At 39.1% G+C, this 16,023-nt stretch overlaps 2 protein-coding genes across 2 annotated transcripts; one reads left to right on the top strand and one right to left on the bottom strand.

Annotated features, from left to right (window-relative positions):
• Positions 1-11,119: 11,119 nt before the first annotated feature.
• LOC149951913 (uncharacterized) lies at positions 11,120-12,443 on the bottom strand. The gene is made up of 2 exons (XM_090169696.1): positions 12,197-12,443; positions 11,120-12,128 (listed from the first exon to the last, which is right to left on the bottom strand). The coding sequence occupies exons 1-2, from the start codon at positions 12,436-12,438 to the stop codon at positions 11,120-11,122; spliced, it is 1,251 nt and encodes a 416-aa protein (XP_090025822.1). The 5' UTR covers positions 12,439-12,443.
• A 2,120-nt stretch (positions 12,444-14,563) lies between these two features.
• LOC149951912 (uncharacterized) lies at positions 14,564-16,023 on the top strand. Its single transcript, XM_090168366.1, has 2 exons — positions 14,564-14,835; positions 14,904-16,023. The coding sequence occupies exons 1-2, from the start codon at positions 14,594-14,596 to the stop codon at positions 15,931-15,933; spliced, it is 1,272 nt and encodes a 423-aa protein (XP_090024492.1). The 5' UTR covers positions 14,564-14,593; the 3' UTR covers positions 15,934-16,023.

The following is a 16,023-nucleotide window of genomic DNA, read 5'->3' as shown; positions in this document are numbered from 1 at the left end:
TATAGTACTGGAATTTTTTACACGCATAAACGAGGCCAAGGAGTTCTCGCTCGATTTGTGCATATTGTCGCTGTGTATCAGTAAACGTTGTTGACACATACTGGTCAATCATCTTGGATAAGCCGGGCAGCACCGATACCGTCAGGACTAGCACCAACCGTAATTCTGCAGCGTTTTTCTGGATTGAAAGCAGCAAGAACCGGAGCAGACGAAAGTAAATATTTCAGGTTATCATATGTTACTTGTAAATTGGCGTTCTATAGAAACTCTGCGTCCTTTCTTAAAAGGGCCAGAAGAGGAGCATCTTGTTCCGAGTATGACGGTAGAAATCGTGTAATGTAATTCACCATTCCCAGAAAACGTTGGAGTGCACCCCAGTCATGAGGAGGAGGATGAAGCTTGGTAATCGCCCTGATACGTTCCGGATCGATCTCTATCTTTTCTGGGCTAATGATATGGCCTAAGTATTTGATTTTAGGGACAGCCAGTTGAAGCTTCTTCTTGTTGAACGTCAGGCCAGATGCTCGTGCGCGTTCCAGAACAGCAGTGAGGGGTTAGGCATAATGTGTATTGTTCTTCGCCATTAATAAAAAATCGTCCGTGGAAATATGCGTGCCTGGAAACATGCGGATATAGCGAAATGTTCCAAATGAGGTGGCAAATGTACATAAATATGAGCTGCGCTCGGTGAGCTTCACCTGCCAGAAAGCACTCTTTACGTCAAGGACAGTGAATAGGCGACTACCGTGTAAAGATCTCCTGGGCCGTCGGCACCGGAAAGTGCTTCCGTTTTATGACAGGATTCAGCTTACATGGGTCTAGGCGAATACGAATCCCTCCTTTCGGCTTTCTCTCCACGGCCATGGGATGGACCGACTCAGTGGGCCCGGTAACTGGGGCAATTATTATTATACCATCTTTGAGCATCTGCCGAAGTTCATCGTACACTGGTTGATAAAGAGCCTGTGGAATCTTATGAGATACAGAGATATGAGGTGTAACATTAGGTTTGAGATCTATATGATATTCGACCGGGAAGGCACCCAACACGGTCAAAGACATCATCGTACTGTTGTATAATATCAACAGGTTTCTGGTGTACTTGCAACGCGGATGTTGTGTAGGGCCTTTGAATTTCAGACTTCCTTATACGCTGAACGAGGCCTAATGCTTCAGATGCCTGCGCTCCCAGGATTGGTATAGCATGACCTTGAGTAACGTGGAACTCCAGGGATATTGTAATAGATAATGAGGTACACACCATTCAATACTTCCCAGGATCGGCACAGTATGGCCCGTATACGCAACAATCCGACGAAGTGAGGACTTCAGTGGTGGTTTCCGTGTCAGTACATTGTATATGTGTCCGGGTAGAATTTTTACTTGAGATCCAGTATCTAGTTTCAAACTAATGGGTTGATCATTTAGAAGAATTCGTTCATACCATTCATCTTCAGCTAAAGACATGTTAGGTTCATGAGTAACACTGCAGATAGTGGTGAGTGTATGTAATGAGAAATCGTATGATTCTGGGGTCGAGGAAACAGGTAAGTCAAGGAAATAGCCTTCATGAAACTGGGTGTGCCGTTGGTGGGTTGGGTTCCCTGGGACCCAGTCTCAATGGTTGTAGGACATTCATCAGGTCAAAGTGGAGTGAATGGAGATCGTGGTAAGGAGATAGCGGCTGATGATAAGTCATGTCGTGAGCGTCATCAGACGTCGACGGGAGAAAGTGCGTGGTGTCTAAGAGATGAGTGCGAGAAGACGTTGAACTGCATAAGTTCGCCCAGTGTCCGCGACGAGAGCAATAGTAGCAAATAGAGGTAGCAGCAGGGCAACGGGCTTGTGTAGTAGTCCCCAATTTAGACAAGAAGATTGCGGGAATCGAGAAAGAGATCCGGAAGAAGACCCCTGTTGCGGATGAAATCGGTTGTGAACTGGGCGACTGAGAAACGTACATGTAACAGAAAGGATTCTTTCCATGAAGAAATGCATTGTAACAATTATTTAAATTAATTATTAAGTTTACCTACTTGAGTACTCGAAAGCTAACCCTAACTATTCGAGTACTCGAAAATCTAAGTATTAGGTAAACCTAAATACTCGAAAATGAAACTCGACTCAAAACTCGATAAGCGAAATTTTAAATACTCGAGACTCGACTCGAAACCCTAAAAGTAAGACTCGCCCATGGCTACAAAAATGCCGTAGCGATGGACTCGACTTCTTACGCTTAGGAATTGGTAAAGGCCTAGGACCTGTCTTACGTTTTGGCATGTTTTTGGTTTATTCCTTCACTACCATTCCTTCTACCTTAAAAACCCAAAAAATATTAGGTAAATAATTTGCCAGAAAAATCTTTAGAAAACCAAAATTACTCACCAATTTAAGTCATTATTAACAATTATTTCCCTAGTTTTGCCAAAAGCCCTATTGCCCTAACTCGAGCTAGGTTACTGAGCTGTCGCAGGCCCGTAGCCAGCGAGGGGGCCTGAGGGGGGCCTGGCCCCCTCAAAAATAATTTGTGCCCCCTCAACAAAATCTGAGAGTGCCCCGTGGTGCGCCCTCAAAAAGTCTCGGTGCCCCCTTAAAATATAATTGTGCCCCTAGAAAAATTTCAAAGTAAGTAAACAAAATCAATAAAATATGTCGTATTTACATATTATATTTAGTTCAGTCCAACTGTACAAAATATATTATTACCTTTCGTGTACCTCGCTTTACTATAATAGTTTCCTTCACCGTGCGCCAAGTTGAGAGTTTAAGCTGTAGCAGAAACAATAATATGGGACGTAATCTGGTACAAATATTGTTTGACTATACTAACTAAGGTTAATTTCCCGTAGCACTGTAGTCTAACTAATTGTCGTCGTCGTCGTGTATTCAGTTGTATCCAAGTTATCCAACTATTAATGGCGGCGTATTTCACTTTATTCCCTCCGTGTAGTTCTCAAGTTTACAACGGCTTTAAAAAAACACTGTCGAAGAACAGACTTATCTTTATTCGATCTCGTTGGCAATTTAATCAGTATATAATATTAAATTATTGGTAGAACAGAACCAACGACGTAAGAAGTAAGGAAGAAAAGCAACTTGTTTGTTGGGAAATTAGTCCAAACCGTCAATTTAGAATGTAGTCTATATCGAAAGACCAGCATGTAGATTTGTTCTTGATAAAGAATTTTATCAAGAATTCAGCAGATAATTATAGGTACTAATCTATTAGGTGTCAGTTTCTGTTACTTAATATTTTTTAAAGTTCGTAACAAACAATCAAAACAAAACCCAAATTTGGGGCAATCGATTGAAAGTAAAGCCCAGTTCACACTATATATTTAATTGGACCACTTAATGGTATCCAACTAATTGTAAGCAAGAAAATTGTATAGTGTGAACAGAAAAAGTGGGAGTTATTGTTACAATTTTTCTATTCACACTCAGTGTTTCCACACGGGTGACTTTATTTTTCCCTTTTTTTGGAGCGGATAAATTAATTTTTCCCGTTTTCGAAAATCGTTTCCCCGCAATTTTTCCCGCTAAATTCTAACCGACGGCACTTATGTTAAAATCGCGTGCGCTGCAGAAATTATTACTTTTTCCCAAATGTGGACTAAATGATGACAAAATCAAATAAAAATGACTGCATATTTTGCAAAACCAACAAAACATATGGTGATTTTTAAAATATCACTTATTGTGGTCAGTATTTTAACAATATTGTTAACCACTTACTAGGAACTTTAAAATTATTTCGGAAACAAAACTTAAAAATGTTCACTAACAACTTGAGGAAACAGCATTAGCTTGTACTTTTTTTAACCGCTTAACCATGTTTTCGTTTAGTTCAAAGTTTTCTGCTTTGTTTCCTGATCTTTTCATTCGATATTTAAATTTAAGGAGGCCACAAATGGTATAATTCCCTAATCGATTCCTACTAAACAGCCGCTATGTTACTACTACAAGCACAAAAAGAATCTCACTAGTTTTGGAAGCTCAGCGAACATTGGATCATTATATTTTTTCGAAAGTAGCCCAATTGGGCTGGAAAACCACCCAACCTGCAGATCTGCTTCGAAATGAATAAATGATATGGCCCGTACGTTCGTAACGGCAAGGATACGGGTAACCAAGGATAGGATCCTCGGGGTAACGAACCAGCCGGGCCGTAGCAGACGATTCTAATAAGATCAAGAGCTGATTCTGTGGAAACACTGTTCACACTATACAATTTTCTTGCTTACAATTAAGTGTCATATTTAATTGTATAGTGTGAACTGGGCTTAAGTTTATATTTGTGGTATTGTTACATAATTATCGTTTATTATAAAAGTTATGATAGCAGAACTATAAAATGTGCCCATAGAGATAAAAAAGAAATAGAGGGAATATTTTCGCGTTAAGACACCCCTGTTTTTGACCGGGAAAATTCACCCCCCCCCCCCCACGCATGTATGAAAGCGGAGATGGGCAGAATTTGCAACGCCATCTATCCTTCCTTTATTTACATCAAATGACAGTTGATTTTCCAAAAGGCATAATGTATTTCATTTCACCGCGCGTCGATGGCGCCACGTAATCTGCCCATCTCATGGCTTCCTACATGGCGAAAAGGGGGTCGGCACTCGCGGTCAACTTCGCCAGATACAATAGTGCCTATTTCTTTTCTAAATGTGCCTAACATATTAGTTATTAAAAAAAACTAAGCCTTTCACGTTAGTTTTGGTAAAATACAACAAACGGTAAAAGTTAGGAACAGTGTCAGTAATAGTCCTATTTATAAAAATAAGTTAAAATTTTTAAAAACAGGACTATTATTGGCACAGTTCCTAACTTTAAATAAAAGTGTTTTAGTAGTGTATAACGTAAAGCGAATGGCGCTTATTATCGGAAAAAGGAAAAGAGATGCCGATGTAGAGGCTTCTAAATCCAGTAAATTCATCGTGTTTAAATCATTTATATTTGAATATAATTAAAGCAAGTGTCGGCTCTATCATTACCTACGTTATTTTGGATTGGGTCTATGTATCGAAGATGGCTATGGTTGCTCAGATCGCCGGGAAGGTGCTTCCACCTAGTATCGACTTTCAAAAACGATTTATTCTTTATTTTCAAGTCGACAATTACGTGTTTGCCGAAAAGCCAATTCAAGCAAGGTCAACTGAGCACGTGATTACAAATAGTCTTTCTGATACGTGAGTAAGAATACCCAATGACCTAAAAGCATGCTTTTGGGCTACGCCATGTAGGTAATTTATGCTGGGTAATGTGCGGATTATGTGCCTAATCAACTTGTTTAAATTTGCACGGTGGCGACAACTGTCGAGCCAGAACGAAACTCAACTAGAGCCGACACTTGCTTTATATCATTTATATTTCAATATAATTAAAGTAGTGTGTAAAGAATACTTGTTCCTAATTTACTTTAATTGGGGGCGCCATATACAAATTTGGAACCGGGCGCCACAAACCCTCGGTACGCCACTGAGCGTGCCCCCTGAGGAATTTTTCAGGCCCCCTAAATTGAAAAATCATGGCTACGGGCCTGAGCTGTCGTCTGCTTCTCTTTCTTTTTTTCCTATTTCCGGACACGTGACTAATGCCGTCCCTAGATAAGCTCCAACCTTAATTCTAGGTACTACCAGCCGACCCTATTGCCGTTGTATATTCATTGTTAAATAATTATATTCATGGTAGTGCCAAAAATCCTTTTTTATAATCAATTCATAATATTGGGTCCCCTCGATTTATCACCTTTAGCTCTTGTTAAATAACCAGACTTTTTTATCGTTAAAATGTCCCTGGAACCCTTTTTTGAAAAAGTATCGTTAAATAACAAGACACGCCCCCTTTCTCGTTACTTAACGAGACTTCTTCGTCTCAAAATATCGGGAGCAGTGAGTCCCCTTATATTCTTGGTCCATGGGAGTAGCTGGCGATGTTTTCATTTCCAAAACTCATAGAGTCATATGCCACCCTCAATTAAATTTAATCTAAATAAAGGCAACTTTCGCAAATGTACTAAATTTCTAACTATACTACGTAACCTTTAAAAAATAAAAGTAATGAAATTTATGCTAAATTCTTATATTATAAAATATAACATTTATACAAAATAATATAATTATAATTATATTTAATTAATATCATAGTACTGACGTATAATATTTGATATTCCATTCAACAGATGGCGCTCTTGACCTAAAATCAAGGTGGAGTCTGAAATGGGTAGGACCGTAGGAGAGCCGACATAACAGCGTAACACCGGAGCTGCAGACTCAAGTTCTCAAGTTTTTTAGCTCAATCGGTGGGAAATCAAAAATCAGTAGTATTCGCCAATAATCGCTAGTAATCACTTCGTGTATTTTGTATTGTGGGCTGTATACACCCCAATAAATAGTATCTTAAAGGGGCTTCAAAGTTCGGTGGCAAAATGTGTGTAAAGTCAGTAAAGTGCGAAATTTACGGTTGACTCTGCCCGCCTCTGCCAAGGCCAAGTGAGGGGTTGGGAGGGGGGGGGGAGAAAAGCACGCTCAATTTTCTTTTTTTTCCACTGAACTTTGGAGCCCCTTTAAAGTTCCATGCGTGTCTCTCTTGTTTTTTATAATATTTTTCAAGATTCATAAACTAGGACTAGGAATATCATTCGACCTAGTTCTGCGGATCTCATCTAAATTCACTGAAGAAGCGAGTAAATATTTCGACGAAAACCGGAGTTATCTGTCCAATCAGTCTTCTTGGTGGCGTGTTTACGACTGTGGCAGTAGATAACATTGATTGCAATTCTAGTTCACTGACAGCTTTAAACTCTGATCCAACACCGGCTACCACACGAGCAAGGTACTCCAAGAGGTTTCATTAGCGTAACGAATAAAGGAACTAAGAACATTGCTGAGCTTATACGCGAGTCAAACCAATATTCGATATAAACGATACGAAACAAAATATACCGTTAACACCTTCGATGAGTTTGCTAACCAAGGAATTGGATCCCTTTTTAAGTACGGAGTGGCGTCTACATTTGGAAAACCTATGCGTAATAACGACCCTGAAGTCAAAACTAAAGTATCGTGGGCTTCCTATCAGGCTACAAAATTTCGCAATGCCACATCATGCGCGTTGTTGCCTATGTTTCAAGACGCGGCTTAATCCAAGGCAATGATATACCATTCTATGAAAGTAGTTGGGAAAGCTATCGAGCAATTACCAATATTAACTTGCGATGCCCCACTATACGCTATTACAAAAACGATTCAGTTAAGATTTCCTGAAACCCTTGGAGAAGCTAAATTTGTTTCTATAATGGGAGGAATACATTTAGAACTCCCATTTTTTAAAGTTATCGTAAATGTACTAAACAGTAGTGGTTGGGTTGAAACTCTTGTAGCAGCCAAAGTCACAACTAGTGAAAAAGCGCAATATCTTGTCATGGTGTCTCATATAACCAGAACTTGATATGCGCATCAAGTGGCCATTTGCGCTACTTGAAGAATTTGCTTATGATCGGTATTGTAAGGTGTGCCAAGAAAGTCCGGAAACCTACGAAAGATGGCAAGATAAAATGTTATCTACCAGCGCCCAATTTAAATATTGGAATTTGGTAATAGAACTTGAGCTAGTTCTTTTAAATTTTATTACTGCGTTACGCAGTTCCAATTTTGATTTGTACGTAATGAGCTTAAAAAAAGGTTCCATACGAATTATTCAAGGTGGGTTCCTATTCATATAAGGGATATCGAGAGCTTAGCGACTCAGCACTAAAGTACTTACGAAGAGTTTTCACGCGGAAAATTTACAGCTATAATTACTCAAAGAGAGTTTTAGCGATAGCGCCCGACCAAGCGCATGAACAATAAAATAAGAGACTTAATGGCGATGGCGGAGCTATAGGACGAACTGAAGATGGGTGGTTGCGGGTCCTAAAATTTCCAAAGTAATTCATGACTTCCAAAAACACCTCTTTGGAACAGAAAGTTTTCTACAAATACAAAAGCATTGATTCAAGAATTTTCTGAGCTCAGAAATCAAGTTGAAGATGAAAGCGATTTAAACATTTTCACCAAAGTTATTCCGGAATGCTAGGTAGGGATTACGAAAAAAGTCGTTGATCAGTACAATGATTTCATTAATCAACGATTAAAATTTGGGACGACGTCATTCAAAGTACCTACATGTATTCCCAGAAATAAAATAAACTGATTCCAAAAACTAGACGCCTCTACCCAATCGGACAATAAAGTGCTACATTTCAAACAAGTCAAAACCGTTGCTAGTCTTTTCGCCAAGCTTTAAATTGGATGTCAACAAAGAGGTGGAAATCTAGACGATTTCTTTTCAATAGGCGATATAATAAAGTAACGTGGCCTTCTTGTTTTGATGGGAAAGGCCAGCTTCCACTATGCTTCCATTAGCTTTCCCACCAAAGAGCCTATGAATTCATCCGTAGGCTTTAACTGTACTATTTCGTTATCCCATTTTAACAAGTTAAGCAAGCATATCTGACTTTATAATATCGCCTATTTTAAAATCAACCTTTTCCTCCATCGTTGACGGACTAGGGTCAAAAACGAAGTACAAAGAAGTCTGAAATATTGGATTATTTTGAAAAAGAAGCTAGTCGTTATTTAGTCAAACCAGAAGTTAAAAGGAGTAATAATATTTATTCCCAGAATAGATCTCGCACCATCAGATACAAACATGCTATTGTGTTAAAATATCGACAATTCCTAAATAGACTAATTACATTGTCAAACTCTCAAACACGTGAATATTTACCGGAACCAGTGTTTTCGCACGGTCAATTGTACGTTGCTTTTCCCGGGTCACTTCCATTAAAAACTAACAATTTATTTAGACACCGACGATTAAGGCAAAATAATTAACAGATATTCACTAAAAATGTTATCTGTAAAGAATTTTTATAATTTGTGAGGTCTTACTGCCAAATTATTTGAAGAATTTTGTTTCACAACATTTATTTATTCAAGTTTGATTTTGATTACAATACATGTAAACTCTTGAACTACATTACAATACATGTAAACTCTTGAACTACATTTGTTGGTTAAAGTTGGATTACAATACAGGTAAACTCTTGAACTACATTTGTTAGTAAATGTTGGATTACAATGCATGTAAACTCTTGAGCTACATTTGTTGGTTAAAGTTGGATTACAATATATGTAAACTTTTGAGCTACATTTGTTGGTAAATGTTGGATTACAATACAGGTAAACTCTTGAGTTACATTTGTTGGTTAAAGTTGGATTACAATACATGTAAACTCTTGAACTACAATTGTTGGTAAATGTTGGATTGCAATACAGGTAAACTCTTGAGCTGCATTTGTTGGTAAATGTTGGATTACAATACAGGTAAACTCTTGAGCTACATTTGTTGGTTAAAGTTGGATTACAATACATGTAAACTCTTGAACTACATTTGTTGGTAAATGTTGGATTACAATACAGGTAAACTCTTGAGCTACATTTGTTGGTTAAAGTTGGATTACAATACATGTAAACTCTTGAACTACATTTGTTGGTAAATGTTGGATTACAATACAGGTAAACTCTTGAGCTACATTTGTTGGTTAAAGTTGGATTACAATACATGTAAACTCTTGAACTACATTTGTTGGTAAATGTTGGATTATAATACAGGTAAACTCTTGAGCCACATTTGTTAGTTAAAGTTGAATTACAATACAGGTAAACTCTTGAACTACATTTGTTGGTTAAAGTTGGATTATAATAAATGTATTAAATTGATTGGGATGTTTGACAACAAGTCACGTTATTCATTTTATGATGTGCTTAAGCTATTAAGTTAAAAAAATCAAACTTATCATTAATTTTAAAGTAAACCAGTTATTTCAACATTCGCTCCCTGACTACCTGCAAACCAGTTCCTGATAAGCTGAGAACTTTCGACAGTAATGACGGGTGACCAAGTCATTTCGAGAAAGTTTCCCGCTAGCATGGCCGCTCTGCTCACTAAATTGAAATAGCCAGTCTATTAAGTTCGGTCGAATCTTCGTCCTTGTTATTGTATCTTGCAATTACGTTTCACGGCTCTCAGTCACGCCCATTTAAGTCCCAAGTTTTGAGTAATCTAACGCAGCGATTTTCAAACTTTATTTTTCGCGAAACCCTTAGCTATCAAAAACGAAGTGCGTGGAACCGCCGAAATTTTAGCAATTGAATCATTTCCCGGGGGTCGGTGGGCGACGAGGGGCTAACCACTGTCAGATGGCCTGTACAACGATTACGCGCGCCTAATAATGATAAAGGTACATACTCTAAAGGTACGGGCTTGTACTACACCGATTACGCGGAGTGGCTGGCTCTTCGGTGGGCAAAGCCCCAGCGTTAGGAAAATAAATTTTCGAAAATCTAAAAGAATCAGATTTATAGTAATAATACATAAAACATTTGCTATTTATAAAAATACATAAAACATTTGTTGTTTATAATAATACATAAAACCATGGTTATTTATAATAATACATTAAAAAGTACTTATGTTTATATTTAAAACCAAAACTGCAGAATTAGCAATTACTTAGTCAAAAAAAAAGAAGTAGAATAGGCTAGGTTAGAAATTCGTTATTTAGGGTTTTAACCCTTTTATATTTCTTGACGTGTCCGTGGGGTTCGGTACAGCTGTTCAAACCCACTGATGAATGAATGATAATGGTCGTTCCGATGGTTATTCTGCATAGGAATCAAGGTAAAACTTCAATTCGATGATGTTCAAGAGGCATCAAAAGGTAATCCAGCAGTAAAATAGCCTTGATTTTGGTTTGAGATTTTCCCTTGAAAAATATAACAAATTTAAGGAAATTTTACATTAACCAACCCAACCGTCTTATCAGGTAGAAATAATGATAATAACCATAGTAATCATTTTGGAACCAGTTAAGCAATCAATGGAACTAGTAATCAGGTGTACCCATTTTAACCCTCACCAGATTGTTTTAGCACAATAAATTATTTTAGTCTTGAATCAATTTAACTACGAAACCGACGAATTGATCGTTTAAATAAAATTTATTCGTCATTTAGTCATAACAAAAGTAAATATATACAAATACATTACATTAAACGCATCTCAAATTAAATTAATTTTGGTCAAAGGTTGAAGCCGGAGACATGAACAGGTTCGACCCGAAGCGGACAATTCGATCGACGTTCATCGGACACTCGCCAAATGTTTTGGAACAAGCTTCGGAACCCGATCTGAGACCCAAGGAAAAGGCTCTGTTGAAGATGTACGTCGCCGGGAAACCAGATCGCTCTTCGGGCTCGACGAGGTCTTCCACCCCAGCGTCGCTTCTCGATATCAAAAGAGAAGTATTGAACTCTTCACGTACAATTGTAGCGTCTGTTACGTTGTCCGAAGTTGTTTCTCGACTGTTCTCGTTAGCACTGCTTACTTCGGGAGCAACTGAGAAGTCTTCCGCAGGAGCTCCTTCGGTGCTATCTTTATTCATTAATACTATGTCACCGTCCACCCGGAGATCGCCATCCACCAGGGTTTCCTTGGTGCCCTCGTTCCCGAGATCCTTTGAGTTGCCAGAGATTGAGAGAGATTCGTTTCCTGACCGTAAGTCATCCCAAGTCAACAATTCGTTTGTAGCCGAGGTAAGGAACCATTCATCTGGAGCGGTTGCTTTGCTTTGATCCTCAAAGGAGGAAGCCGGCAGATTATCGAAGGGAACTACCTTGCGAACAGATGTTGTCAGATGTTGAACCGTCTTCTGAACTTTTTTGGTGATGGATAATGTTGGCTTCTGCACTCTGGTGACGGTTTGCGAAATTGGAATAGTTGGGATAGCAACCGCCTTGATGACTGGGATTGGTTTGACAATGGGCCACTGGAAGGGCGCTGGCCGCCAAACTTTAACCGGTTTGTTGACGTAACCATTTTTGCTGGGCGTAACCTTGACCGCCCATGGGAAGTCTGGCTTGTAGTCGAAAGTGAGAGCATGGATGATGATAGAACCATCCGAGTGTTTAGCATTAAACTCTTCCTCGCGATCGTTGGCGGCGTCACGACCGACAATTTCTAGTTTTTCGGTGAGATTTGGGCTTCGGACGACGCTAAAGTCGAATGGCTGGTATTGGTAACTACCAAAAATTAAGCTTTCATTAGAGTAAATTGAATTACTTGGCTTAGTTTGATAGAATTGACTTACCCGAGGGAGCTGGCGATACTATCGGCATAAGCCCCATACCGAGAGACGTTGGCTCCTGCACCGCAAACCAGTTTCAACAGACACATCTCCTGGTCATTACGAAGAAGGAATTGCAACGCTGTTTCGGCAGTTGATGCGGCAGGGGATCCTACTGGTGATCGACCAGATAATCTTACGTCGGTAATTGGACGACCAAGTACCGCTAGAATCAAGCCACATAGCAACGCAGTTACTATCATCATATTGAGTGAAGATAAAGTTCGTTTGAAAGTTTCAAAAGCAAAACTGAATTTAGATAATATGAGCTAGATGCCGCCCCTTTTATACTTTAACGTTATGATAAAAAATATATTTTTTATTTCCCCTGATTGATGAATAAAAAATAAGTAATTAAACATTCATTAAAAATGTATACACTAACGAATATAACCTTTTTTTTATCAAACAATTGAAGCCACGCCTCAAACAAAGGTGAACGGGGAAACTTACAATGTTAGAGGAGTGTAAATTTGTAAACGTAGTTTTATCTGTACAGTCTATACTTAGCTACAAGTACACGTTTTAAGTATAAACCAAGGGTTACATTTTAATTGAAGTGCAAATCTGTTACTATAAATGATCTTATACATGTTTTAAAGCCTATCTTTATTCATCAATCAAAGGATATTAAAAAATAAATTTATCAACGCAAGGCGCAAACAAACATACAAATGTTGTTCTTCAATCTATTTCAACTGCCTCTTATCGCAATTCAATATGTTTACTTTAACTGCTTTGATGTGCAGCTGGATCACAGTGACACTTTGGTGTCCAATTACTGATGAATGATTATCTAATCTATCACCAGTAGGATCCCCAGGTGCCGCATCAACTGCCAAAACAGCAATTCCTCCTTCCGAAATATCAGGACATGTGTCTTCTGAAATTGGCACGCGGTGCAGGAGCCAACGCATCTCGGTATGATGTGTACGATGATAGTATTGCACACTCGATTGGGTATGTTAATGTACTTGAGCTACGTCAAGTAATCTAATTTTCTGTACTTTTCTTTCCTTGGACAGTTACAAGTACCAGTCACTCGACTTCAGTCGGTTCTATCTTTATCAGCGTTTCCAAGTTCGACTTCAAGCAGGATTTAATTTCAATGGTCAAAATTACGCCCAGCACACCTGTTTACTTTAACAAACCGGTAAAGGTTTGACGGCCAGCACCACCCTTTCCCGGCCATCAAGAGTGTTGCCGAAGACTTATTTAACAGAGTGTACATATCTCAATGCGAAACAATGTATAGTTTTCTAAACCCAACAAAACCATTACCATAGTAACGAATATAACTTGGAGCTCATTTCTTCTGGTCTAGCTTTTCTTGGGGATGGAGCGGGGAATGTTAAACAAATAAGCCAACATGAAGTTGTGGTGGAAATCAACTTGTTCAGAACCACAAGTAAGGTTCGAACGAGTTAAACATAATATTCCATTTAACGCCAGTTTTACCAATTCCCAAGGACAATCTTCAGGTGGTGTCATACAGAAAAATGTCTTATCATGGATATTCAGAATTTTGTACATATTAATCAGGTCAACGAAAAAACGTCGACTGACCCACAAAGTTCGAATTCAAGTTATTCTTTCATCCTGGTAAAAAAAATGATTCATATATTTAGTTTTACCAAGATTATCCAATTGCATTAGTTAGTCTGACTAGGGTGTTACGATGATTTGGTTCTTTCGCGAAATTTGAGTACGAATCTTTTCAATTGAACAAAAATAAGTGAAACCAATAAGTTAAATACTTTGCGCAAAATCGTATGCAAAGTGATGACTCTGAAACAGCACAGATTTTGGCCCTATTCTGCACAATTTTTACGATGTTATTATTTGCACTTCAATTAAAGTGTTTAAAAGGGCCTTGGTTTATACTACAAATTATTCAAATTTAGATTTTGTCCCCCAAAGTTGATCTTTTTCACTTTTTCGTGAAGTAAAGATACATTACCAAAGGAAAAACAAATAAGATGGGATACTTGCGCGTTGCAATTGGGTAGTTAATAGCCCGGTTAAGCCACGTCTCGATAACGTGTACTTGTAGGAGTATAGATTGTACAGAATAAAGCTACGTTTACACTCCTACAAGTTTCCCGGTTCGCGTTTGTTTGAGGCGTGGCTTCACCTGTTTATTAAACAAAGGTAATTTTCGTTAATGTATACATTTTTAATGAATATTTGAATAATCATTTTTTATTCACGAATCAGAGGAAATTAAAAAATAAATTTTTACCATAACGTTAAAAACAAACTTAAGAAAATTCAGTATAAAACGGGTGGCCTCCATCACAATTAATTTCAATTTAGTTTTGCTTTATAAATTGAATCAGGTATTTTTTTACCTCATTAAACATGATGATTGTGACTGCGTTGCTATGTGGTTTGATTCCAGCGTTACTTGGACGTCCAATTCCCGACGTAAGATTATCTGGTCGATCACCAGTAGAATCCCCTGCCACATCGACTGCCGAAACAGCGTTGCAATTCCTTCTTCGCAATGACCAGGAGATGTGTCTTTTGAAGCTGGTGTGCGGTGCAGGAGCCAACGTCTCTCGGTATGGGGCCTACGCCGATAGTATCGCCAGCTCCCTCGGGTGAGTCAATTCGATCAAACTACGTCAAGTCACTCAATTTTCTCTGATGAAAGCTTAATTTTTGACAGTTACCAATACCAGCCATTCGACTTCAGCGTCGTCCGAAGCCCAAATCTCGCTGAGAAACTAGAAATGGTCGGGCGTGACGCCGCCAACGATCGCGAGGAAGACTTGAATGCTAAACACTCGGATGGTTCCATCTTCATCCGTGCTCCCACTTTCGCCTCCAAGCAGGACTTCAATTGGGTGGTCAAGGTTACGCCCAGCAAACCTGTTTACGTCAACAAACCGGTTAAAGTTTGGCGGCCAGCGCTATTCCAGTGGCCCATTGTCAAACCATTCCCAGTCATCAAGGCGGTTGCTATCCCAACTATTCCAATTTCACAAGTCGTCACTAGAGTGCAGAAGCCAACTTTATCCATCACCAAAGAAGTTCAAAAGACTGTTCAACATCTGCCAACGCCTGTTCTCAATTTAGTTCCCTTCGATAATTTGCCCGCTTCCTCCTTGGAGGATCAAAGCAAAGCAACCGCTCCAAATGTATGGTTCCTTACCTCGGCTACAAACGGATTGTTTACTTCGGATGACTTACGGTCAGGAAACGAATCTCTCGCAGTCTCTGGTAACTCAACGGATCTCATGGTCACCAAAGAAACCCTGGTCGATGACGATCTCCGTGCTGACGGTGACATAGTTTTAATGAATAAAGAAAGCACCGAAAGAGCTCCTGCGGAAGACTTCTCAGTTGCTACAGACGTCGCTGAAGGTGAAGGAGGTAACCAAGTAAGCAGAGCTAACGAGAACCGTCGAGAAACAACTTCGGACAACGTAACAGAAGCTACAATTGTACGTGAAGAGTTCAATACTTCTGTTTCGATTTCGAGAAGCGACGCGGGGGTGGAAGACATCGTCGAGCCCGAAGAGCGATCTGGTTTCCCGGCGACGTACATCTTCAACAGAGCCTTCGCCTTGGGTCTCAGATCGGGTTCCGAGGCTTGCTCCAAAACATTTGGCGAGTGTCCGATGAACGTCGATCGAATTGTCCGCTTCGGGTCCAACCTGTTTATGTCTCCGGCTTCAACCTTTGACCAAAGTTAATTTAATTTGAGATGCGTTTAATGTAATGTGTTTGTATATATTTACATTTGTTATGACTAAATGACGAATAAATTTTATTTAAACAATTAA

The sequence above is a fragment of the Leiobunum rupestre genome, chromosome 3, assembly GCF_980474605.1.
Source record: "Leiobunum rupestre chromosome 3, qqLeiRupe1.1.hap1, whole genome shotgun sequence".
Taxonomy (NCBI): domain Eukaryota; kingdom Metazoa; phylum Arthropoda; class Arachnida; order Opiliones; family Sclerosomatidae; genus Leiobunum; species Leiobunum rupestre.
Note: the sequence above shows the minus strand (reverse complement) of the source record. Positions and strands in the feature narration are given on the sequence as shown.